The 22,932-nt window shown below is 49.1% G+C and overlaps 1 protein-coding gene across 1 annotated transcript in view; it reads left to right on the top strand.

Annotated features, from left to right (window-relative positions):
* KMT2A (lysine methyltransferase 2A) overlaps positions 1-22,932 on the top strand; it is a 46,764-nt gene that overhangs the window by 6,312 nt on the left and 17,520 nt on the right. Inside the window, exons 2-22 of the mRNA XM_054223325.1 lie at positions 4,280-4,349; positions 5,413-8,081; positions 9,376-9,553; positions 9,950-10,184; positions 10,721-10,785; positions 11,422-11,793; positions 12,196-12,269; positions 12,891-13,019; positions 13,875-13,988; positions 15,152-15,298; positions 15,521-15,616; positions 16,419-16,539; positions 17,318-17,431; positions 17,762-17,946; positions 18,493-18,666; positions 19,438-19,548; positions 19,794-19,867; positions 20,368-20,561; positions 20,931-21,037; positions 21,174-21,311; positions 22,507-22,665. Of these exons, the coding sequence (XP_054079300.1) occupies positions 4,280-4,349; positions 5,413-8,081; positions 9,376-9,553; positions 9,950-10,184; positions 10,721-10,785; positions 11,422-11,793; positions 12,196-12,269; positions 12,891-13,019; positions 13,875-13,988; positions 15,152-15,298; positions 15,521-15,616; positions 16,419-16,539; positions 17,318-17,431; positions 17,762-17,946; positions 18,493-18,666; positions 19,438-19,548; positions 19,794-19,867; positions 20,368-20,561; positions 20,931-21,037; positions 21,174-21,311; positions 22,507-22,665 (5,526 nt within the window). The remainder of the gene's footprint in view (positions 1-4,279; positions 4,350-5,412; positions 8,082-9,375; positions 9,554-9,949; positions 10,185-10,720; positions 10,786-11,421; positions 11,794-12,195; positions 12,270-12,890; positions 13,020-13,874; positions 13,989-15,151; positions 15,299-15,520; positions 15,617-16,418; positions 16,540-17,317; positions 17,432-17,761; positions 17,947-18,492; positions 18,667-19,437; positions 19,549-19,793; positions 19,868-20,367; positions 20,562-20,930; positions 21,038-21,173; positions 21,312-22,506; positions 22,666-22,932) is intronic.

Below are 22,932 nucleotides of genomic sequence, written 5' to 3'. Positions count from 1 at the left end.
CATAGCCTGTGCGTCACTCCCATTCCGAGCTTTTGTCTAATTAAAGGATGAAAGGACAAGTGGACCCTCAGCTGAGCCGGTACATAGCAGTAACCCCAAGTGCCCTGCCACTTATTAGCAACGTCGCATCGCAGGCAGTCGCTTAGGGAGCATCTCCCTCAGCTCGCGGATGACTCTGCTCCCGACACGAGCGCAGAGGGCTCCCGGCCATCATCTCGGGGTTACTGATTGCCAGCCTCCAAGGATGTTTACTCTGCTGAAAGGAGAGGAGTTTGTTAGATGTTGTGCCGTAGTTACTAAGCAGGCTTCTGAATGAGCTTCTAAAAATAGCTTATCTCTTTCCAAGAGATGAGGTGCTGTATAATTGGGGCCAAGACCAAGATGATGAACAGGAAGAAAAGTAAAGCGTTGTTCAGTGACTCTATTGTAAAATTAAATAAACCTTTGCAGGAGCAGATTGGAACAGCTTTGATGGCCGTCCCGTGCCACTTCATGGGCCCGCAGTGGTGCGGGTTATGCTGTTGTTCCCTAGACAGAGATCGGGATGTCAGTCGGTACCTTCAGGATAGTTTCTCATTCAAAGGTGGATTTTGCTCTGAGATCTTTAGTTGGAAATACTTTGAAAAGTAATTTTGCTCAAGAAAGTTGTAATAAGAGATTTGCTCGCAACTTTTCTGTCCTTGCAGTAGCTGGGCTACTTCAGGAAAAGGCTTTCTCCATCGGCTCACAACTTTGGGGTTGAAACCAGCTGAGGTGAGGTCGCGTTCGGGTGGGGGATGTACGGGGAAGCTGCTGCCCGTGGAGAGGTGGCCCCTTGCCTGCTTGGTTGGGCTTTGTGCCTTGCACCGAGGCAAGCCTTCCCTCATCCTTTTGTTTATAATCCCCAGTGACCTTTTCTGTGTTGCATTATTCTTTCACAGGTAAATGAGGTCACGTTCAAAATCATTATGGTTTTTAATCACTCTCCATCTGTCGTGCTTTATAGTCACTTCTGAAAGACTGGAGGGAAGCTGTTCCTGCCTAATTTGCCACAAAAGTGCATTTTGAGGTATGATGGCTGACTGGATGGCTCAGCCTGGCAAATATGGGCTGGGACTTGGTGGCCTTTTCAATCTTCTCTGCCAAGTTGCCAGGCTGCCTTCCCAGGTCGTAGAGCGGCTGCTTTAGGGTCACCGATGCACTCATGAATGTCACCCAGCAAACATGAGTGACGTGTTGGTTGTGCTGCTTGTAGTTGTAAATGAAGCCAAGGGAATCATTTTGTGGAGAGCCTTTTTCCTGTAGCTGCTTCTGGTGAGTGCTTGGTAGGAAAGGAGGGAAAAAAGATCATTCTCAGGATATGGGGCCAAAGCCAGAATGAAGGTATCCCATTGGAAAAGTAAGATAATGGAGCAAGTTAGAAATAATGCAGGTTCCAGGGGAAGTAAAAGACACATACAGCTTTCTTTTCGTGAAGAGCCCAAAAAGGCAGAGGGGTGGCTGGAGCCACACGGTGGGTTCTCCTGTGCCCTCAGGCTGGTGTTTGGTTCTGGGCAGAAAACGCGCTTCTGTCGCGTGGTGCTGGTACCTTGGAACACCAAAGTGTCGGCTCGTAGCTTTAACTGCATGCCTGCTCTCTGTCAGCCCCTTCCCAGCTCTGGTGTTAGACAGGGGGTTATTTTGATTTGCAGTGTGCGAGACTGTGTTTAACATTAGCTGCATCTCTCTCTTTGTGACCGGAGATTGGCAGCTGTTGGCCAACAGCGAGCATTTCACACACGTGTAAGTTGAGCGCCAGTAACTGCTTTTAGTGTAGACTCCCTGAACTTGCCTCTCTGTCCAGGGATGGGCTCTAATTCCATCTTGTAAATAAGCCTTTCCGTCAGTTACTCTTCCTAAAATTAATTTGTTTGTTTATTTGGTGTTTTAAGTGGCCTGTTGGAAAGGTGACCGGTCCTTGGAGCCGGGCACAGTGGCACCGTGGTGGGGAGGAGGGCTCTGCCTTTGCCGGGTGCTCTGGGGGCACAGGCGGCAGGCACCCCTTGCTCAGCACCCTTCCTGTGCAGCTAACGAACCAAGCACTGGGGAGCTGTTTAATGAGAGCTGGGAGACGTGGAAATGAATTGTTTTATGGAAAGCAGTCGCTGCTGTCTCTGTTCACCAAGCAGTCTGTAGGATCCTCCCACAAGGGGCTGTACGTGTGCTGTAAGAGCCTTCTGCTTGCGGGAGGTTCTGTTTCCTTGGGGGAGATGTGCTCATGCCCAGCAGTCAGCGTTGTTTGGCCCATCTCCGTACCCAGCGTACGCTGTATGCACGTGGTTGTGCGTTTGAAATGCTGCAGTCTCAGGGTTTGGTAGGCTGGGGAGGAGGAGATCGCATGGGGTGAGCGGCTGTTCCCTTTGCATTTCCAAACCAATACGTAGCTTGTTCTTTTTCTGCTGGCGTTCTCGGCGTTCAGACCGTTTCAGCCCAAGTTTGTCCCCGGCGGTGGGTGCCTTGCCGCCGTGTCCCTGGCAGGCCATGCAGCGCAGCGGTGTTTACATCCCACACAGCCCACGTGCTGGGGAGCGGCCGCCTCTCGCGCCAGGTTCGTTGCTTTACGATTGGAGTTGAGAAGTGGGAGTTTTTCCCTTCCAGGAAGAGGTCTTGGGGGGTTCTGTGTGGTGCAAGGTTCCTCGGGTAGAAACAATGTGTTTTGCCCTAATTTTTTTTTTTCTTTTACCTTGCTTTATCGTTGCTTTTTCTGGTTCTCTCGGCATCGCTGCTGCAGCTGCAGAGAGCAGGTAGGCGGCAGGGGCGTGAGGAAGGGCCAGACCATCCCGCTCCAGCACGGCGCAGGGGTATTTGCTTGCAGCGATTGTGAGCTGCAGCCTAAGTGTGTGTGCATCGTATTTCACTTACTAGAGCGTTATTTGTGTTGAAAACTTGAACGGCCCTCTGCTCAGAGCATTTACTCTACTTGAATCGTTTAATACCGAGGCTCATCAAACAGAAACCAAGCAGAACATTTTGAGAAATAGTTTGTCTTAAGCTTCGTTGCTTTTTATCGACTTTCCTGTACGGGTCTCAGTGCGTGTTGTTTAATTTGTTTAACTGGTTTCAGTAGCCAAGACTTTCTTCCTGGTCTGTCCTGTAAGTCAGTGAATTAGAAATTTCACGTGGAAAGCACAAGGCGGAAAAAAGGCGCTGTTTTGATAAAGTCTTTTATCAGGCCCAAGCTGCATCAGGAAACGGTGTTAGTCCTTTGCACAGCTCACCTTCTCCCGGTTAGTGTGGCACCTTTTTGCTTTCAGGACACCTGAAACCTGCCTTAACGTGAACAGAGTGCCTTTAACATCCTGCCTCTGTCGGGGGAAAAGCTTTACAATGGAAATCAGGTTCTCATCTCTCCTAAAGACAAAGTCTGAAGTGAATTGAAAAAAAAACAACCAACCCAATACAACAGAAGCCACCTTTACTGTAATCCAGAGTCAATTTTTAAGAAAATAGTCCATGAGGTTCCATAGCGTTACCTACATGGCTACTACTTCCATCGCTCTGCAATGGGACAAGGAGTGCAGGTTGTGGTCCCTTGGAAGAAATGCTGCTTTGGTGGTGGCTTTGCTGGGAGCTGTAGGAGAGGGACACCCATTGGTGCCACCAAGAGAAGGCTGGTTCTGCCACCGTGCTGGTTTGCAGTGTTTCTGGGTATTTAGTGCTACGACAGGCTGCGGCTCTTGGGCTCCATTTCCCTTCCAGAGGCCATACGCATGGCTGGGGGGTCTTGGGGGAGCAGTGGGAAGCCCCCCCTTGGGGGGAGCTGTCAGAAAGGGCCTGGGGCGAGCCCTGAGGTCATGGTCAAGCTCCAAGATGCTCAGGCAGAATTACAAACCTCAGGTGCTTCTGCTCATCCACAGAGGCTTTTACATGAGCTGGAGGAAGTTAGTCTTGAAACGGAAAAACGCTTCTCTTGCTGGAGTATGGCTTCAGGGTAGTTTGAACACTAGCTTATAAAGCTAGGCCTTTGTGGTTTGATATGAGCGGCAGGTTTTATGCATTAAGGGTTTGTTTCCATACCCACTTGTCCTTTGTTTCCCCATAACTCTTTTTGATCATTCCGTAGCTGTAAACTGTAGCTGCTTCATATGTATATACACAAGTTGTCTTTCCTTTTTAGCAATTGTTGGCTAGAAGAACAAATGCCAGTATGTTATTTGGGGAGGGAAAATCCTCTAGAATCCTTTCATGCTTTGATCATAGCAAAGTTCGTTTTGATGTTAATATCCATGTCTTCAAATTTCCATCGGCTTTCTCATTGCAGGATGAACAGTTTTTAGGTTTTGGTTCAGATGAAGAAGTCAAAGTACGAAGTCCCACCAGGTCCCCCACAGGTACGTTCGAGTCGCAGGGATGGATGTCGACTCTGTATTCTCCTTTGTGATGGCTTTGCTCTGCCCCTTCTGTTCGTTCCATCAAATCTCATCTACCATAAAGGCCAGCCCAGTCTTTGCATTCAACTCAGTTTTGGGCTCTTTACACGTAATCTGTTACGGAACAGGGAAACTTTGAGTAAAAGAGTTATATTGATGAAATCAGTATTTGAAACCTTGTGTTAGCGTTTTGGAGAGGCAGTTATTTTAATAGTAAGGATCTAAAACTGGCTTGAATATTTCACCATCTTTCAATAGACTCATTATCGCCTGTAACTGGAACCTTCCCGTTTTTGGAAACCAAACAAATATAGAACACCAAGGAGCTAAGCTGTTGCGTTTTCAGGTTTCGAGATGTAGGATCAAATCCTGATGGGGCTGCCAGTGAATGAGCTCAGCTGTGACTGAGGTTCTCATCAATAAATGCTCTCACCGCAGCCCTCTGCTCGTCACCACCATGACGCCCTCAGCTGGGCTTTGCCCACAAACTGCTGTGGAGCCCTTGCTAAGGGGGGTTCCAGGGCAGGACGTGGTGCCTCCGGGAGACCCAGAGCTGGAGCAGCTGGATTTGCTGGGTTTACTGGCCTGTCCCTTAGCAGCGCAGATGGATGGTACTGCAGAAGGAACTTGGGTTTTCCTTTCAACTAGCTGTCATCTGCTTTAAAAAAAAAAAAAAAATCTTTTACTGTGTTTGAAAGGTGGCACATGCCCTTAAGAATTATTTTTCCCTCTCAACATCAGGTTGATAGTGGCTTTGTGCCATTGCATATATAGCTGTTGTGAAAAGGCAAGCTTGTGTTCTTAAAAAAAATGATCTACTTCATATTTTATGTGGGAGAAGAGGTTTGTTGGGAAGGTGCTCTTTACGTGTATTGATAGAACTGTATTTTTATCTTTTGATTAACTGAAATGTCTTGGTAACTTGTACAGGCGGTGTGACTGATGCTGAGTAAATATTTGGGTGACCTGGGTAATGCTGATCTGACACTCGGAGAAATTTAATGTGTTCTCTGCTCCCTCTCAGTTAAATCCAGTCCACGGAAACCTCGTGGGAGGCCCCGGAGCAGTTCTGACCGAAGTTCAGCTGTACTCTCAGACTCTTCATCAGTGTGTTCCCCCTCAAGCAAGTCTGAAACCACGTCCATGGAGAAGGTAAAGAAGAAGGAGTTGAAGAGCGGGGAAAAGAGACGAGGAAGACCTCCGACGCTTACGAGCGTGAAGTTCAAATTGTCACAAGTAAAGGACACGTCGGACGTTCAGAAGGGCAGTAAAGAAGAAAAAGAGAGTCTGAAGAAAATCAAAAGGTCACCATCCACTACATTTCAGCAAGCAACTAAAATCAAGAAATTAAGAACTAGTAAGCTCTCCCCCCTGAAATCTAAATTTAAGCCTGGGGCAAAACTTCAGATCGGGAGGAAGAGTGTTCAGATTGTGCGCAGGAGAGGCAGGCCGCCATCCTCTGAGCGTGTAAAGACTTCCTCAGCCTTAGTCATGAACTCGCAGCTGGAGAAGCCCCAAAGGATCCGCAAAGAAAAGGATGGCACGCCACCTCCTACGAAGGAAGAGAAAACCGCTGTCAGACAGAGTCCGCGCAGGATTAAGCCTGTCAGGATTATACCTTCCACCAAAAGGACGGATGCTGCCATTGCCAAGCAACTCTTGCAGAGGGCTAAAAAGGGGGCGCAAAAAAAGATCGAGAAAGAAGCGGCCAAACTGCAGGGCAGGAAGGGGAGAACCCAGCTCAAAAATATCCGACAGTTCATCATGCCGGTCGTGAGTGCTATCTCTTCACGGATTATCAAAACACCCAAACGGTTCATTGAGGACGAAGACTACGATCCTCCTATCAAAATATCCAGACTAGAATCCACACCAAACAGCAGGTTCAGCGCTACGTCTTGTGGCTCCAGTGAAAAGTCCAGCGCTGCTTCCCAGCATTCGTCCCAGATGTCTTCGGACTCTTCGCGGTCCAGCAGCCCCAGCGTGGATACCTCTACAGACTCCCAGGCTTCTGAGGAGATGCAGGCGCTCTCTGAAGAGCGGAGCAATACTCCAGAAGTTCATGCACCGCTGCCTGTTTCTCAGTCCCCTGAAAACGACAACAGCGACAGGAGAAACAGAAGATTTTCGATAACGGAACGAAGTTTTGGACAGAGGACTGCTAAGAAGCTGTCAGCCTTACCGAGCGTGCCGCAGCAGCAGTCCTCCTCCTCTCCTCCTCCCCCCTTGCTCACTCCCCCGCCGCCGCTGCAGCCTGCCTCCAGCATCTCGGACCATACCCCCTGGCTAATGCCTCCCACCATCCCGCTAGCCTCACCCTTTCTCCCCGCTTCTGCTGCGCCCATGCAAGAGAAACGCAAGTCAATTCTGCGAGAGCCCACGTTCAGGTGGACCTCCCTGAAGCATTCCAGGTCAGAACCGCAGTACTTCTCATCAGCAAAGTATGCCAAAGAGGGGCTCATTCGCAAACCAATATTCGATAACTTCAGACCCCCACCGCTGACACCGGAGGACGTTGGCTTTGCATCCGGCTTCTCAACGCCAGGAGCTACGGCTCCAGCGCGTCTGTTTTCTCTTCACTCTGGAACCAGGTTTGACATGCACAAGAGGAGTCCCCTGCTGAGGGCACCCAGGTTCACGCCCAGCGAGGCCCACTCCAGGATCTTTGAGTCTGTCACGCTGCCCTCGGCCGTCGGTCGAACCACTACGGGGACCTCCGCAGCGGGTGTCTCCTCTCGGAAGCGGAAGAGGAGGGTGTTCAGCCCCATCCGATCGGAACCCAGATCTCCTTCGCACTCCATGAGGACGAGAAGCGGGAGACTCAGTACCTCTGACCTGACAACTCTCACCCCACAGTCTTCTGTCTCTTCCTCATTAACTAGCATTTCTGTTAGTTCTCTTGCCACTAGTGCCTTAAATTCAACTTTTACTTTTCCTTCCCATTCCCTGACACAGTCTGGGGAATCGGCAGAAAGAAGCCAGAGGCCGAGGAAGCAGACCAGCACTCCGGCAGAGCCTTTCTCCTCCGGTAGCCCCACTCCTCTCTTCCCCTGGTTCACGTCGAGCCCCCAGACAGAGAGAGGCAGAAACAAGGACAGGGCGGCAGAGGAACTCTCCAAAGATAAAGATGCTGACAAAAGCCTGGAGAAGGACAAGAGCAGAGAGAAAGACAGAGAGAGAGAAAAGGAGAACAAACGGGAGTCACGGAAAGAGAAAAGGAGAAAAGGGTCGGAAATTCAGAGTAGCTCTGCTTTGTTTCCTGTAGGTAAAATGCCCAAAGAAAAAGTTGTCAGCGAAGACGTTGCAGCATCATCGTCTGCCAAAAAACCTGCCGGGCGGAAGAAGTCTATGGCATTAGATCCCGCGGCAGAGGTTTCCGCTGCTGCTCTGGCAGATACGGCAGCCATCAAAACCAAAACGTCCAAGAAAGGTAGAGGGGGGTTAGACAAGTCGGATCTGGACCTCAGCCCCGCTGCGCCGTCTCTGGAGAAGGAAAAAGCCTTGCGTCTTTCTGCTCCCTCCTCAAGCACTGTTAAACATTCCGCCTCCTCCATCAGCTCCATGCTGGCTCAAGCGGACAAACTGCCGATGACTGACAAGAGGGTGGCCAGCCTTCTGAAGAAGGCAAAAGCCCAGCTGTACAAGATTGAGAAAAGCAAGTCCCTCAAACAAGCAGACCAGCCAAAAGCACAGGTATTCCTTTTTCCAAGGTGGTTTCGTTGTGTTTTTTCGCTAGAGCGCATCTTATTTTGAACTTGCAGTGAAAGTCACAAGTAGCATTCGTATCCTAAGCGTGAAGAATTAAGGTGCTGAGCTAAGCAGCTGCTAGTGCAACAGATGGCAACCGACCCGAACAGGAGAAGAAGCCCTGGGCAGAAGCTGGGGGGAGAGGGGGCTGCTGTGCCGTCAGCCCAGGGGGGGAGCTGCCTGCATTTGTAGAGCTCAGCACGGCGTAGCTGCTGTGGGCTTCTCTGAATAACTGTGAGCAGAGCGAGCAGCTAGAGCAGTAGCACTCGCCCTGAAAAGCACCATTCTGGCAAACTGCAGGAGTCTTTCTCGGCCTCAGTGTTTCCCGTAGGCCCTTCTCAAGCAGAAAGCTGCCTTCTGAAGATAGAGTTGGTCTGGTCTCTGTCTGTTTTTAACTTCACACGGTGATGATCTGTCGCTTACGGGCGGGAGTAAAATCCATTGGGATTTTGCCTCTGATCAGGGCCGCTGCTTCCTGCCGCTTTCCTCTCTTCTCTCTCCCTTTTCCCTGTTTCTGCAGTCCTCTTTAGCTGCCAGAAAGGTAGGTGAAGTACGCTTTGTTTAAACTTTTACTTTCCTTAATGGCACTAGTGTTGAAAATCACTAGTGCGTATTCTGAATAGGAGACTCTCAAAGCTGTTGCCTCTGAGATGAAGCGCATGCTTCTGTGTGCCTGGCCTGGTGTGGAAGCAGCCCACGCCTTCACAATTACCTCTTTGGGGGAGTTCTTTTAGGAGGAGATATTTTGGAATCCCGTGGTGGAAACGTGGAAAATTGTACTAAAATGCTACGTTTCTTGCAGCACCTCGATAAACACGAGCCCCTCATCTTAAAGGCCGGCGGCTCCAAAGCTGTCAAACAGCTTCATTTCCTTCTGTCTTCTGCTGGATGAGTTAGCACCAAGTGTTGGTCTAATTCCAGTCGACTCTGGTTTTTGTGATACCGGTGCCTTGATAAGACGCCTTCTTGAGCCCAGTTTGCTGCTTTCCAGTAGCAGGTAGAAATGTACCTTGTAATTCCAAATGAGTAAAGCCTCTTGTTCTTTTGAGTTTATCCTCTCTTGGATAACCGAGGCTTAGAAGGCTGAGAGTCTTTATTTTTATCCCGATTCTTACAAAGCGCAAGCTGAGATGAAGTTTAACTCTTTTTAGGTAGCTTAGAAGTTTCCATTGCGTGTTTCTCAGCCTCATCTTCGTACCTTCCTTAGGAATACTGTCTGTTCTTGTGTTCTGAAATCCAGGGGCAAGAGAGCGATTCATCGGAAACGTCGGTGCGAGGACCACGGATCAAACACGTTTGCAGGAGAGCAGCTGTTGCGCTGGGCCGCAAGCGAGCAGTGTTTCCTGATGACATGCCCACTCTGAGTGCCTTACCGTGGGAGGAGCGGGAGAAGATACTGTCTTCCATGGGGAATGACGGTGAGTTAAGAGTTTTCGTTTTCATCTGTGGATTCGTACAGCGTTTGTTGACTGCTTACAACGAGGACTTCAAGTGATTAGCAAGGGAAAGTGTGTTAAACAGGCTCTCCGTTACAGCGCCGCTCGAACAGGGTTAATCCTTTTAACCATCGGTAATCATTATAATGTGTGTTCTGCACTAAACTTCTGCTCTGCTCGGGGCGGGGTGTGCACATGCGTATGCGCACGTACGTATGTGTGTACATACGTGTATACACATGCACTCGCGCACCCCTTGTGTGGCTCTGCAGGTGAACTTACGCTTCATGGAATATATTCCTTTAGCGAAGTAGGTGCCGCTGAAACATTCTTTGAGATCAGTGAATTCACATTTGAAATAATTTTTTTTTTTGATAGATAAGTCGTCTGTAGCTGGCTCGGAAGAGGCCGAACCTCTGGCTCCACCTATCAAGCCGATTAAGCCGGTGACCAGAAACAAGGCCCAGCAGGAGCCTCCGGTGAAGAAGGGCCGACGCTCCAGGCGCTGTGGGCAGTGCTCGGGCTGCCAGGTTCCGGAGGACTGCGGGGTCTGCACCAACTGCCTGGACAAACCCAAGTTCGGCGGGCGCAACATCAAGAAGCAGTGCTGCAAGTAAGTGTTGGGCTAATCCCTGCGCGGGGTGGGATAGGCACGCCCACACGGCGGGACGGGGAACAGCGGATTTACCCCACAGCACAGGCTCCGAGTGAATTTGCCCTGGGCTGAGGCTGGATCTCAGCAGGGGATTGTAATCAGTTTAAGAGTCAAGACCCTGATTTGAGGTGTGCTCGTTACAAGCTCTTGGAAGTGTTCTGAAACTTCTCCAATCTAAGAAACGGGCATTTTCTTAGAAATGCCCACTAAGATGGGGCATTTACCAGTGAGGCTGTGTTGTTACCTGAGCAGTACTGTCAACCTCAAGATTATGTTCAGAGTATGGAAAAGCAAAGGGAAAATACAGAGGAAAATCAGAAGTTTCTTTTACGTATCTCTGAAGAAGGGAGGCGGGGAAGAAAAGATTGCTTGGAAGAAGGTAGCAGGTGTATCAATAACGGGTTTTTTTCAACTTTTCCTGTTGAATACTTACAGACTGCCCTCTTACCGGCTGCATTTTCCTTCTGATTTCACAACGTGCTCTTTCTTTTTAGAATGAGGAAATGTCAGAATCTACAGTGGATGCCTTCAAAAGCATATCTCCAGAAGCAAGCTAAAGGTAAGCTAAGAGGCTTGGCTCGAGTCTAGCACAAGAGAGAAATTTTCATCGCTTAAATCTTGCTCTTTGTGCTGTCGTTCTGGCTCCACCCGGCTTATAAAAGGTTTAGGCTGCAGCCGGGTGTTAGGGGGGAGCCTGCCCCTCAGGTGGAACCTCTCTCGCAGGGTTGCTGCTCCCGAGGGACACGGGGGCTGAGGAGTCTCTGGAGCCTCCTTGTCTCTGACAGAAGGCTTCTGTGGGCCATCGTAGTGTTCTGTTAAATCCCCACGTTCCTGCTACTGGGGCCCTGGGGTCTGGTTTAGTGTGACAGCGCTCGGGCGGCTGCCTCTGCCTCCCCAAGCCTCACCGTACAGAGGCACGGTGACGCTGTGGATCTGCCTTGCTGCAGAAGGGTCTGGCTCGTGGCTCTCTCAGAGCAGGGGCCCAAGTATCAGAACACAAGTTGCACCATAAGCCAAGGGCGTTCATTTTACCGACAAAATTCTTTATTTTTTTGAGTACGGTTTTTTCTTTTGTACAACAGAATGACAAAATTCTGACATCAAAGTGTCTGCTTCCTGATTTTAAAAAAGCAGTAAATCATTGGAAGTCACACCATTTTGTCCATGTTGCTTTATCGATGCTTCTTCTTCCCAGCTGCCAAAAAGAAAGAGAAGAAGTCGAAGACAAACGAAAAGAAAGAAAGTCATTCTGGAAAGAACCAGCTGGACTCGGGACAGAAACAAGCCCCTCAGCCTGTCGTGTCAAGAGAAGACAGCGCCGTGAAGAAGAGCAGCGAGCCTGCCCGCAAGCCCGTGGAGGAAAAGCAGGAGGACGGGAACCCCTCCGTCCCAGCGCCGGAGCCCAAACAGCTCCCGGCGCCTGGCAGCAGAAAGACGGGGAAGCAGGCGACGCAGCCCGTCCCGCTACCGCCGCCCCAGCCACCCAGCTCAGCGCCTCTGAAAAAAGAAGCACCCAAACTTCCCGCTTCTGAGCCTAAGAAAAAGCAGACTCCCCAGCCAGAAATAGGTAAACAGGACTGTTTATCCTCAATAGGTTTGAGTCGTGCTAAGTAACAATATTAATACTGCTAAAAGCTGTTGGATTCTAAAACTGAGAAATGCTTGCTGATCTGGTGAAATTACAGCAGATTATTTTGGAAATTCTGCTTAAACTTGGCCTCCTTTTTATTGAACTACGGTGTATATTGGGGTGGGGAGAAAGATGGACGGCTTTACTGGGCCTTTGGTTGTGTAGCTTTGGCATGCCGCAAGGAGACTGTTCAAGCTGGTGCGGTGCAGTCACACAAGAGGGTGGAAAAATTCTAGTCTAAAATTCATCTCACCTTACCCAGCTGATTTTTTTCCCTTCTCTTCTCTGCAGGTGGCTCTTAGTTACTTGAAATACTCATAATTTTTCCCCCCTTCCTAGGCACAGAACAAAGCAAACAGAAAAAAATTGCTCCCCGTCCAACTTTCCCTGTGAAACAGAAACCAAAAGAAAAGGTGAATACTGCTTTTTGTACACAGTCAGTAGGTTTCAGGAACCTGGGACTTCTGTCTGTCTAGAAAGTAGAGCTGTATTGCTTAACCCTTGTGCAGATTTATTTGTTTTGTACTTAAAGATGTTAGCTTTTCCCTTGTGGCAGTACGTGGGTACCAAAGTACCTGGCACGTGCCTGAGATTCGGTTCGGATGTTCCCTCAGACGTGTCCGTGGTGGGGGGAGATGGAATTGCTAGCTTTCCCATAAATAGGGAACTATCTTCCTCTCAGAAACTACTCCAGTATGAAAAAAAAATAAAAAAATTATCTTATTTAAATGTGAGAGCGAAGTATGTAGGGACCAATTACACCCGGAGTTGCCCACTGCAGCAAAATAAAAGCCGGCGCTCTGCTGAGAGCTGACAACACGATGTTAGAGGAAAACGCAGCAAATTGAATTAGAAATGTAATTGTGTGTGGAATGCTTTTAAGAAATGGTTAGCGGAAGGGTTGCTCGCTTGCAGGTTTTACACACCGGTTAATGGTGTGACGGTTTGGGGGTTTTGTCTGAGAGTTAATAGAACTGCTGGTTAAGTTTTAATGCTCGGGGTTGGGATTAACGCAGGCTCCTTTGCTTGACCAGGAAAAGCCCCCTCCTATAAGCAAGCCCGAGAGCAGCACGCTGAATCTGCTCAGCCCTCTGACTAACGGGAGCGGTTCCAAGCAAAAGCCACCCACGGATGGAGTCCACAGAATCCGGGTGGATTTCAAGGTAGAGGACAAACTGTTTTAAGTATTTGAATGTTGCCTGGCTGTAGAGACCGGAGCCAGAGTCCCTGCGGAGCGCGGGCAGTGGCTTCTCGGTTTGGGTGTCTGGTACCGTGCAGAGAACCGCAAACAGGAGCCTTCCTAAAGTCACTCGCTTGATTTTTAGAAGCTTGTTATGCCTTTTTTCTCTTATAATTAGAGTACGGGACGAAGAGACACTTAAAGCTTTAAAACCTTAACTGTCAATGTGTGAGGATGAGCAAGAATTTGAGGTTTATGAAGAATTATTCCATTAAGATGGAACTATAAAACCTTACCACAACTTGAGCCAACAAGATTTGGGGAAAAATGTTAGTAACTTGTAATTCACAACATTTTGGGTATATCTGGGGTTTTCAACTGATAAATCATGTACTTTTTTGAACAACAGTGTTGAAATAATAAAAATTAATATTTTCCTAAGAATTTTTCAGTCCATCTATAAGTGTCGATACTGGAGACTATAGTGAGATCTCATAAGTGTTTTATACGAATACGGAGTTTTTAATAAAGTCTAATTCTTCTGCAGTTTCACTTTCAGTAATAATTGTGCGCTCGTGGAAGAACTCTGTCTGGTTCCTTAGGCGCACTTTCCGTAGCAGGGAGGCGAGCGTATTGTTGAGCTCTGGGCGAGAGCCGCGCTGAGCTGTGACTGTTGCCATACGCGCTCTAAAGCAGAGCGAGGTAGAAGCTGAAGGGATCGCGTTTGAGAGCGCTTAATTGCAGGCACAGGACGTGTAAAGCCGCGGTCAATACGAGCACTGTGTACTGATGTTTACTGCCTTATTCTGCATGGTGACGTCTGCTTTTGTGCTTTCAGGAGGACTGTGAAGTGGAGAATGTTTGGGAGATGGGTGGGTTAGGCATCGTCACCTCGGTACCTATTACTCCCAGGGTGGTCTGTTTTCTCTGTGCCAGCAGTGGACATGTGGAGGTAAAGCATTGTGTTCTGCTGTCGATGACTTAGTTGCAGCACCCTCTTGTTACAAAAAGAAATAAATCAATTAAAAGTATCATGGCCTTAATCCAGAAGGAACTCAAATAATACCTGTAAATCTGTCCTTGCTAAAATTAGTCCCGAGATACTAAAATGCAAGGTATTTAAAATCAGTTTGGAAACTTCTGCGGTGCTTACTGCGGAGCTGAACTGCGTTAGACATAAGGAACAGGCTATTTGGCAGCACCCGCATCTCCCCTTAATTTGGAATCCCACCTCTGACTAAAGCAGGGGCTTTGCTTTCCTTTAACTGGAAATTGAAAAAGGCTGCCCGATGATGCTAATGGGCTTTCCCAGGTGTGTCTGTATCTGCCAAGAGCTGCAAACCATCACTGAAACATCACTGGAAGGATGCTGGTGCTGGATATAAACAGCAGGATTCGGGCTTAGGATGTGCTAAATGCGTTTCCAGGTCCAGATGGGTGCCTTCTCGCATTGTACATTAGCTCTCTAGAAAAGGCTTGGTGGCGATGGGTGAACAATACCTGGGGAAAAGGGGGTGAAGTTCTGCACGCGTCATGGGTTCCCTTGAGGACCGTGGAGGTGCAGTGGGGCCTGGAGCCATCCCCTTCGCAGTCAGGTTGCTCGAGGGGGCGGGCTGTTCTTCTGTCCCCTCTGAGCCAGCGGTGCTCTTGCCTCCAGGACAATTCCTTTTCTAGCATGACCAGCCTCGTAGGGAACACGTAGGAATTAGAAGAGCTTTCACATGGGCCACCTAAGCTGAAGGGAGGGAGAGATGTCTCTCTCCGCTCTGCGTGTCCCCTCCTTCTGCACTACGTCCTTCTCCTGGTGCGGTCGGCTTGTGCCACAGCGAGGGAGGGAGGGGGATCCTGAGGAGCCCTATGGGCCTTTGCCAGTGCTCAGAACACGTAGATAACAGGTACCAGACTCCCCTCTGCTGCCAGATGCCCAGTCTGGGTAGACCAGCACGTACTGGGTTAGCTGAAGTAGGTGCACAGTGTCCCTCCTAAAACATACCGCTAGAGATCCTCGTTCTGTCAGTTGTAAAGCAGAATTCACAGTAGTCCGGAGCGCGAGGGGCTGGCTGGGGACTTCAGAGCAGCTTCTGACTTGCTAAAACCCCCCTCTCCCCCCTGCAGTTTGTGTATTGTCAGGTCTGCTGCGAGCCCTTCCACAAGTTCTGCTTGGAGGAGAGCGAGCGGCCGCTGGAGGACCAGCTGGAGAACTGGTGCTGCCGTCGCTGCAAGTTCTGCCACGTCTGTGGGAGACAGCACCAGGCCACCAAGGTACCCCCAAACCCCCGGGAGACCCCTCTTGCTCTGCAGCCCAGCCAGACAGCGCGCACCGGGGACGCGCGGGGGCTCCGCTGTGGTGGGGAGAAGCCTCTTGGATTGCTTTGGGGCAGCTTCTTCCTCCTCTTGCCCCGAGCCAACACAAACTGGAAACGTCCGGGATTTTGCGTCCCTTTGCGGGACTCTGTTCCAACGCTTTTCCCCTTATTCTCGTAGCAGTTGCTGGAGTGTAACAAGTGCCGAAACAGCTATCACCCCGAGTGCCTGGGCCCAAACTACCCCACAAAACCCACCAAGAAAAAGAAAGTTTGGGTGAGGGACTTTGACTTCTTTTTTGGGTAATTCACTTGTGGACTGAGCATAACACTGTGGGCAGAGCTCTGCGGTTCCCTCCTGTGCTGCAGTCACTGAGCTTTTTAGGGCAGGGTGCCTGCTGCGCTGGAAGGTGAGTTTGGAAATGGATAACGAGGTGGGCTGTTGATAAGGTTCTGAACAAACAGGTTTTTTAAAGAGATTGCACCTTATTTAGTTGTAGTAATTCTTCTGATCGCAGTCCCAGATCGTGTAAGCAGCTCTTTAGAATGGGAGCGTTTACCTTGCTAACAAACTCACCAGTTGATATCGGCGTAGAGAGACAATTTGGATTAATCGCTATTTTGTGTCTTTCACATTTTTGTTCTAAACAAGTGCGAAAGCTTTGCCTGTAGTGTATTCGGTACTGATAGTTTTTAGGTGCTTTCTGCTACAGTCTCCTCAGAGTTGGAAAATTTAAAATAAGACTTCATATCTTAGGTCAGGAGAAAGGCCACAACTACACATGCTGGTTTAGGTGAAGGGAAGGGTGATAATTTCTGGAGTGCAAATTCAAAGGACAGAAAAACTACACTGGGATTTATTTTAATTTTTTTCTTGTCGCGTTATCACCCTCTTACCATAAAGGGAGGGAGCTCATTTCTTTTTAGTGAAAGTCTGGGTATTTGAAACTCTTTATGCTGTCATACAAGCTCTCTGTGCTCATTAAATAATACAGACTAGGAAACGTATCGTTAGGGCTAAAGCACGGAAACCACTGGATAAAAGCGAGTAACTCTTGCCCGCCATGTTCCTTTTCCAGATCTGTACCAAATGTGTCCGCTGCAAGAGCTGTGGATCGACAACACCAGGCAAAGGGTGGGATGCGCAGTGGTCTCATGACTTCTCGCTGTGTCACGATTGTGCCAAACTCTTTGCTAAAGGTACATCAAGTTGTGGCTTTACAGCAGGAGCCTCCTGGGGTGCTGGGGTTGGGTTAGGCAGCGGCAGCGTGGAGTGACAGAGGGCGGTGGGGCAGGGGGCTGGGCACGGCACGGATGGGAACGAGAGCAGGTGTCGGGGGCCAGCAGGAGAGCACAAGCGATGGTTTCTGCAGGAAAGCCAAGCTCTGAGGTTGTGCAGAGGCTAACAAAGGTCACCACCGGTTTAGTGTCACTTTGAGGCTTCCAGAATTTAAGCGCTGTGCCATGTAAAGCAATTGTTACACACCTGTTGGCCCAGGGTTTCCATTAGCAGTTGAGAAAAAGACGTTTTAAAGGACTTCTGACTTAAAAGCAACAAAATTCCTATTGTGAAGTGGTGGTTCCTTCTTGCATTAGTTACCGTATGTGACACCTTTGAATCTAGGAAGGGCACTCTGGGGAGAAATCACAGGGTAGAAAATCATGAGCATTCCACCTAATTTCTGGCTTGTATGTTGTCTTTGTCCTTTCATTTTACTCCGTGAAGCTAATTGCGGATAGTATTTTGTTAGTCTCACCACCCCCAGAACACGGGCACGCAGTAACGGCGTTCCAGAGTGTATAGGTTATTTTTGCGGCCGTCGTTTGCAGTGTTGTATAAGTAGATGTAACGGCGTTGGCAGCGTACCGGTGGGACTTTTCAGAGAGCTGCTTCCTTAGCACACCAGCAAGTGACCCCCTGGCCTTTAAGGTGTGTGTGTCAGCTGAACTTCTGACAAAAATCATGTCTTGTCTGCAGGAAATTTTTGTCCTCTTTGTGACAAGTGCTATGATGATGACGACTATGAGAGCAAGATGATGCAGTGCGGGAAATGCGACCGCTGGGTCCACTCCAAATGTGAAAACCTTTCTGGTAAGGCGATTCCTTATCTCCTCAGTACCTAAGAATGCGGGGCAGGGAGGAGACTAACCTAGTTTTGGACCTTTCTACAACACCCTCACCTGTTGTAACCTACCTGAAAAATGCCTGTAAACGGCTACAGGTAACCAGTGCTAATATCAGTGACGTCTGAAAGCTCAGGACTTGCTGCAAATGCAGTATCGCTCAGTGAGTCGCACAAGATGCTTTTGTTACACGAAACGTGTTTCAGTTAGACAGTAAGTGCAGAGTAGGGGTTTTTCCCTGTATCCATCCTTCGGTAAAGTAGTTCAGATTGTTATTAATTATTTTTTTTGTCTCCAGATGAAATGTATGAGATACTCTCGAACTTGCCCGAGAGTGTGGCGTACACCTGCATTAACTGTACGGAGCAGCACCCTGCAGAGTGGCGCCTGGCCCTGGAGAAGGAGCTGCAGGTTTCCTTAAGGCAGGTTTTAACAGCCCTGCTGAACTCTAGAACTACCAGCCACTTGCTGCGCTACAGACAGGTAAGCTGGAGCCTCCATCCTGCTAACACATTGTGGCGTGAAGTACTGCCTGGCGCTCGATTGAGCTCTGGTGTTGCTGCGCGTCGCGCTGCAACAGTGTCTGTGTCCTGCTTAGCACAACACGGGCTGGGAGTTTTGCTTTATTTCTTTGGTTCATTCCCATGGAAACCAAGTGGGTATCTGTGATACGACTTGGGAGGCTAAAAGAAAAAAACGGGGTAAAGCTTGAAGAAATGGGAGGTTTTGGCTCCGTGGGGGTGAAGGTGCCTTCCTGACAGAAGAACAGAATCTTAGTCTTGAAATACATATTCAGAAATATGACTTCTGCAAATGAGTGTGATCCTTGGAGGTGATCGCTCTGCTCTGCCGTCTGCCTAACAGATCAGCAGCAGAAAGCTGGTTCAGATCTTTCTATTTGTGTCCCTCCACTTTGGACAGGAATTCAGAACTTGAGTCTCCTTCCTTTCATGTTAGTGAGAGTCTCTGTGCCCATAAATGTCATGATCAGTAGCCAAAGCCGCTCTGTCTGCTTGCTGATGTTGACAGGCAGCAAAGCCGCCTGATTTAAATCCCGAGACGGAAGAGAGTATCCCGTCCAGAAGCTCCCCTGAAGGTCCTGACCCACCTGTCCTGACAGAAGTCAGTAAACAGGAGGAGCAGCAGCCTCTGGATCTGGAAGGAGTGAAAAGAAAAATGGATCAAGGAGGTTACACTTCTGTGGTACGTCAAAGTTTTAGTGTTCCGCTCTAATAATAGACCCTGGGAATTGCTTTATGGCCTGTGGTATTTATAACTGAGCGTGCTTAAGCCTTTTCTTTATGAACAAGGAAACAGGTTAACGTGCTGCTAAAAATACTTCTGGCTGGCACTCGTGTTAACGTTGGCCCAAAGACACACAATTTGCATGGTTGTATGGCTCTCCTGCACCACCGGTGACACTTGGTTAAACCGCTCCTGCTCGTAGTCAGATGTGTCCGTTCCTGGCGACAGGAAAGGTCTTCCTTCGCGTGCACGTTCTAACGAAAGCCTGGTATCACCGAGGGCAGTCAGTTCTCTGGGACCTGGGAATTCGCGGGCGGAGGGCTGGCGTCTTCAGGGTATTTATACAAAATGCTTCTGTGGACCAAAGCAGTTTTATTTGTAGGGAGCATCCTTTTTTTTCCCTACAGCACCAGTAACCTCGAGGAAGAATGTGTGTTGCAAAGGTGCTGTTGCCAGATTTTGGCCACGTCCTTGTGAGGCAGCTGACTTAGCTGGTCTGACAGCAGCCAGCTCCTGGTAGAAGGAAGAAGTGAGCAGTTACGGGTGCAGCAGTTCTGCCAGACAGCTGGCAAACGCACAGGGCGGCTTGTTTCTTTTTGTGCTTTGAAGTCGATGCTCTGGTTCGTTCTTCTCATCACCTGGATGCTCACTTGATGCCTTACATCAGCGGATGGTGTAGCTGTGCAAGAGACTGTCCTGTTAATGTGGAATGTTGTGGCTTTCTTCCAGTTGGATTTTAGTGATGATATTGTGAAGATAATTCAAGCCGCCATTAACTCTGACGGAGGGCAGCCAGAAGTTAAGAAAGCCAATAGCATGGTCAAGTCCTTCTTTATTCGGGTGAGCTGCACTACCGTTGTTTTGAAATCTGCTTGGTGTCACCACTGCTTGTTGCTGTTGGAATCCAAAGGGTCCATCCCGCGTACCATTGCTTGGGTATTTCCAGGAATAAAATAATACATTGTCGGAGTTGTTGATGTTAATGAAACCTTATAGTTGTGCATTTACAGTAGATCTTGGCCGAATGTCTTTGAGTTTTTGGGTATGTTGTATAACGTTTCTAACAGAGTGTTGTTTTCCTTCAGCAAATGGAGCGTGTTTTTCCGTGGTTCAGTGTAAAAAAGTCCAGATTTTGGGAGCCAAATAAAGTAACAAACAAGTAAGTAATTGTTCTGTGTCCGACTGCGACACCCTGCTGTTTGCCAGCTGTCCAAGCAAAAAGTATCAGGAGAAGCCTGTTTGTGGGGGTGGGTTTGCTGGTGTTCTCGTCTTTCTTTTGGAAGAGGTTAAACAGTGATCCCATTCCCAGGTTTTGTATACGCTTCCTTGTTCTAAAGCAGAGAAACCCAAAACATCATTCAGAACTGGGCATATTGTGTGTTGGCTGTCAGTCCTGTCCTTCCTTCCCCCTCCTCCTCCTTGCCCCCATTCGGTGTGGCCCTCCTTCTGCATCCATTACCCTCAGAGCAGACAGACAGGCGGCCGCATCACAAACCATGCAGTGAAAGAGACCGGTCGTAGCCGTTGCTGAGAGCGTGTGTGGACTGTAATTAACTCGATGAGCTGTTATTGCATGTTGAATGTCAGTGGTGCTGGTAGGCAGAGCACGGGTCCTGTGGCGTGGCCAGGTCTGATGGCGCACTCCTTGTTGCATTTCAGCAGTGGTATGTTGCCGAATGCGGTGCTGCCCCCTTCGCTTGACCATAATTATGCTCAGTGGCAGGAGCGTGAAGAGAACAGCCGCACTGAACAGCCCCCTCTGATGAAGAAAATCATTCCAGCTCCAAAACCCAAAGGGCCCGGAGAGCCGGATTCACCCACGCCTCTGCATCCTCCGACACCGCCTATCTCAAGTAAGAAAATAGATCGCGGTACTGTTGGCCCCAGGCCCAGAGTGCTTCCCTCTGTAGCAGAGAGAGGTCTGTGTGCCTCTGAAGGGCTTTGGAGACCGCTGTGAGCTGGAATCGTTCAGAGGCTGTTCCATATGAGACGCTCCTGAGCTGAGCGCGGGCCCAGGAGCACACTGGCACCTGCCGCTCTTCCTCCAGAGCGCGGGCTGTGTGCGGCTGATGTGTGCTTGTCCTGGCTGTACAAGCTGCCTGTTGAAAACTCCGGGCTGCTGTTTGGCCCTTCTGCCCTGCTTGCTTACTGATGGTCTTTTCAGATGAGTTTTTCCCTCCCTGTGCTTGGAGAACAAACAGCGTTCTCTCTTTTACCATAAGGCTCTGACAGAAGCAGAGAGGACAGTCCTGAACTGAACCCACCTCCGGACGTGGAAGACAACAGGCAGTGCGCATTGTGCCTGAAGTACGGCGACGACAGCGCTAACGTGAGTCCCTGGCAATAGGAGCTGAGCTGAGCAGTACTGCAGCGCTACAGCCTCGGCGCCGGGGAGAGGCTGGATGCTTTTGGGACTGTTGTGTCTCGTGGAACCTTTGAAAAGAATGTGTCCTTCCGTTCTTTAGGATGCTGGACGTCTCCTCTATATTGGCCAGAACGAGTGGACGCATGTGAACTGTGCGTTATGGTCAGCAGAGGTGTTTGAAGATGATGATGGTTCTCTGAAGAACGTGCACATGGCTGTGATCAGGGGAAAGCAGCTGGTGGGTATCAGTAAGGAACGCTCTGTTAAACCGCACGCTGATTCACACAGAACCAAGACAGGAACCCGGCTAAAGGATTCCTTGCGTGTAGCTTTTCTGCTCTGTCCCCTCCTTGCTTTTTTGGGGTTTTTTACGCTACATACAATAGACCTGACTGCAGATACTTGAAAATGTCCTTGATCCCTGCTCAGTTCAGATATACTGTGGAGACCAAAGGGAATGTAACGGGAGAATTTTCTGAGTGTTTTTCTCAGAAGGTCTTGGCTTGCCAGCACTATACCTTAGGCAGTTGATGCCACATCTGTAGTCACAACCTGGTTTTAAAAACCGTATGGAATATGTAAAGCACGGCCAAATGTTCTGTTACAGCCCAGCGCCTCTCTAGTACAAGGACTTCCCAGATCTTCTGTTGCAGTCTGAGCCAATGAGAGCAGAGGAACTCAAAGGAGAGAGCGCGAGCCTGTACCTGATATTTTGACCTAGGTTAAATTTTATATAGGTATAACACAAGTAAAAATTGCAAGCAGTATTGTCCAGTTCAAGGTGTTGATCAAGGAGCGGTTTGAGTGCAGATGGAGGATCTTGGGATCTGGCTTGTACGTAGCGACTCTGGAAAACACTGCAAAAAGAGTGATGGTGGACTTTTCTCTGGGCTCCTGAGCAGCCTCAGAAAATGAAATAATCTTCTGTTGTGAAGTAGTTGCGTACTTTCCAGAAGAATGAAATGAGACTGGAAGCATCACTAGAAATTAGGCTGTCCAAATTTTGGTTTAATACTGTGCCATTTGGTCCTAAATATGTATTAAAACAGCAGCAGCAGTGGAATAGGACTGCTCTTAGCCAGCAGTGAGCTGCCCACGTGGGGCGTGCTCTGTGCAGCAGAAATAGTTGACATACACCTTGTGAAGCTTGCGAATACGTGGCTTGGGTATGGAGTAGGAGCAAGAAAGTCTGAGGCCTGGAGGAACCAGGCTGCAAATGCAAGAGTTGTTCCGTGTGAGGGATCCTTCTCTCACCTCCTCCTCCGTGTCTCGCTTGTGTGTGTGAGTCGGGGTGGGGAAACGTTACAGCAGTGACGTGGGAGGGCAGGCATTACTCTCAACTCCTGTCTGCGCCCAAAAACCCAGCTGACAACACTAATGGTAGCCTGGATTTAGAAGGGATTAATTTTTAACTATTTTTTTTTCTTTCATAGAGATGCGAGTTCTGCCAGAAGTCGGGCGCCACAGTAGGCTGCTGCCTTACCTCCTGTACCAGTAACTACCACTTCATGTGCTCGCGAGCCAAGAACTGCGTCTTTCTGGACGATAAGAAAGTTTACTGCCAGAGGCATCGCGACTTGATCAAGGGAGAGGTGAGATTCCTCTTTCGCACCCTGCCTCGCCTGAAGGTGGGGTTACCCTGTGACTACGAGCAGTGTGTAGGAGTTACTGTTGAGTGCGTCCCTTACTAACGAGGGCCGGACCACGGTGCTGTTAAACAGAAGTCAGTGGTACAGCTGGCACGGGGAAGTTTGGCAAGTGGCACTACGTGGCGGTTCAAAAACCAAACTGAGGATGGAGTTAGACAGACTGCAGAGCGTGCGCGTGGTGGTTCCTTTAAAATTAATGGGTAGTTTTGT

The sequence above is a fragment of the Rissa tridactyla genome, chromosome 17 (assembly GCF_028500815.1).
Source record: "Rissa tridactyla isolate bRisTri1 chromosome 17, bRisTri1.patW.cur.20221130, whole genome shotgun sequence".
Lineage (NCBI taxonomy): Eukaryota > Metazoa > Chordata > Aves > Charadriiformes > Laridae > Rissa > Rissa tridactyla.
This window is presented reverse-complemented; position numbering and strand designations above follow the sequence as displayed.